This window comes from Monoraphidium neglectum (assembly GCF_000611645.1).
Source record: "Monoraphidium neglectum strain SAG 48.87 unplaced genomic scaffold scaffold05376, whole genome shotgun sequence".
Taxonomy (NCBI): domain Eukaryota; kingdom Viridiplantae; phylum Chlorophyta; class Chlorophyceae; order Sphaeropleales; family Selenastraceae; genus Monoraphidium; species Monoraphidium neglectum.
The window spans coordinates 1-1,463 of NW_014008254.1; the positions used below are offsets into that span (position 1 = coordinate 1).

At 65.6% G+C, this 1,463-nt stretch overlaps 1 protein-coding gene across 1 annotated transcript; it reads right to left on the reverse strand.

The window, feature by feature from the left end:
- Positions 1 to 99: 99 nt before the first annotated feature.
- On the reverse strand, positions 100 to 1,210 carry MNEG_15490 (charged multivesicular body protein 1; the record flags this gene model as incomplete). The annotated part of the gene is made up of 4 exons (XM_014036039.1): positions 100 to 108; positions 419 to 505; positions 767 to 889; positions 1,172 to 1,210. The coding sequence occupies 4 exons, from the start codon at positions 1,208 to 1,210 to the stop codon at positions 100 to 102; spliced, it is 258 nt and encodes an 85-aa protein (XP_013891493.1).
- Between the last annotated feature and the right edge of the window lie 253 nt (positions 1,211 to 1,463).

Genomic DNA, 1,463 nt, shown 5'->3' on the forward strand with positions numbered 1-1,463 from the left:
GGGGTTGCACTCGCCTGTAGTTGTGTGTTTGTGTGTGTGCATGTGTGTGGGACAGGGGTGGCGGCACAGGGGGAGGGCGTGCTGAGGTTGAGGTGCGGATTAGGCGGCCTTGATGATAGCAAGGGTGCGTGAGGGTCACGCAAGCTCTGGATAGACAGGGCGTGGAGGCTGACGAGGCGGCATACAAAACTCCCCACTGCTGCTCCGCCCCTCGTCGGCCAAAGACCTCCCCTATAGGAGAGGCCTCGGCGGCCGGCAGACGTCCTTGCGGTCATCACATACGGCAACCGCATCGTCCTCCAGGCTCTCGCAGCCTCGGGGCTGCCGAAGCCAGAAACCTCAAGTGCGCCAGGCTGCCATCCGCACCCAGCAAGGGACCCTGCCACTGCCCCTGTGCACTGCGTGCCCGCGGCCGCACCTGCGTGTCGAGCCTGCTGACCACGGCGTCCAGCCTGGAGGCCAACTTCAGGTAGTTCAGCTGCTCATGCTTCTTCCTAATCGCATTCTTTTGGGGGGGGGAGCGCGGCGCCAAGGCGGTTCTTCGATGGGCAATCGCACGCGGCAGTGGGGCCGGGGCGCTCCGCCGCGGATCCCATGAGTTCACCTTTGACTGAGCGCACGCAGCCGCGCGGTACAGGCAGGCGTTCGAACGGCCGCGACGTGCCGTCCGTGCGTGGCGCGCGGAAACGATGCTGGACAGTGCAGCGTCGCATGCGGCCGCCCGCGCGCGAGCGCCGAGTGCATGGCCGCAGGCCGCGGGGCCGACCTGCGCGTAGATCTTGGCTCCGTCCAGGTTGCCCTTCTCGATCGCCTTTTTGACCTTCAAGCGCTCCCCCTTCTCGTCTTTCTCGCACTTTATGGCCGACCTGTTGAGCTGCTTGGCCGTGAACTGAGGTGCGCAAGGGGGGGCCGGGGCGGGCGCATGCGCGGCAGTTGGATGGGGTGCAATCCCAGGCGTCCGCTGCGTGTCGTGCACGGAATCCGCTGCTGCGCCTACTGCTGCTGCTGATGTTGATGCTGTTCGCTGGTGAGGGTTCAAGCTGGGCTGCATGCTGGGGTGTCGCGTGGCTTCGGCCCGCAGCAGCAGGGGGGTGTGGCGTTGTGTCGCAGGCGCGGCACCCCATGCGACCGACCGCGGTGTGCATGCCGCTGCAGAAAGCCCGTGGATCACCTTGAGGTTGAAGATCTGCTCCATGAGCTTGTCCCCCATCTTGCGCAGAGGCCGTGGGCCCGCTGTCGCTGCTGTGCGTGCAGGTGTACAGGTGCCGCGCTGGCGTCCTGCGCTTGCTGCGCTGGCGTGGCACTGCAAGGAGGTCTGACGCGCCGGGCGAGATGCAGAGCTGTTTGCCGGGACTTTGATGTTCTAATCAATAGTCGTGAACACGCGCTAGAGCGGCCGCACGCTGTTGCGACTTGCACGAAGCTGTGGAAGGGCGGTGTATAGCTGCTGGGCGTAGTTGCTG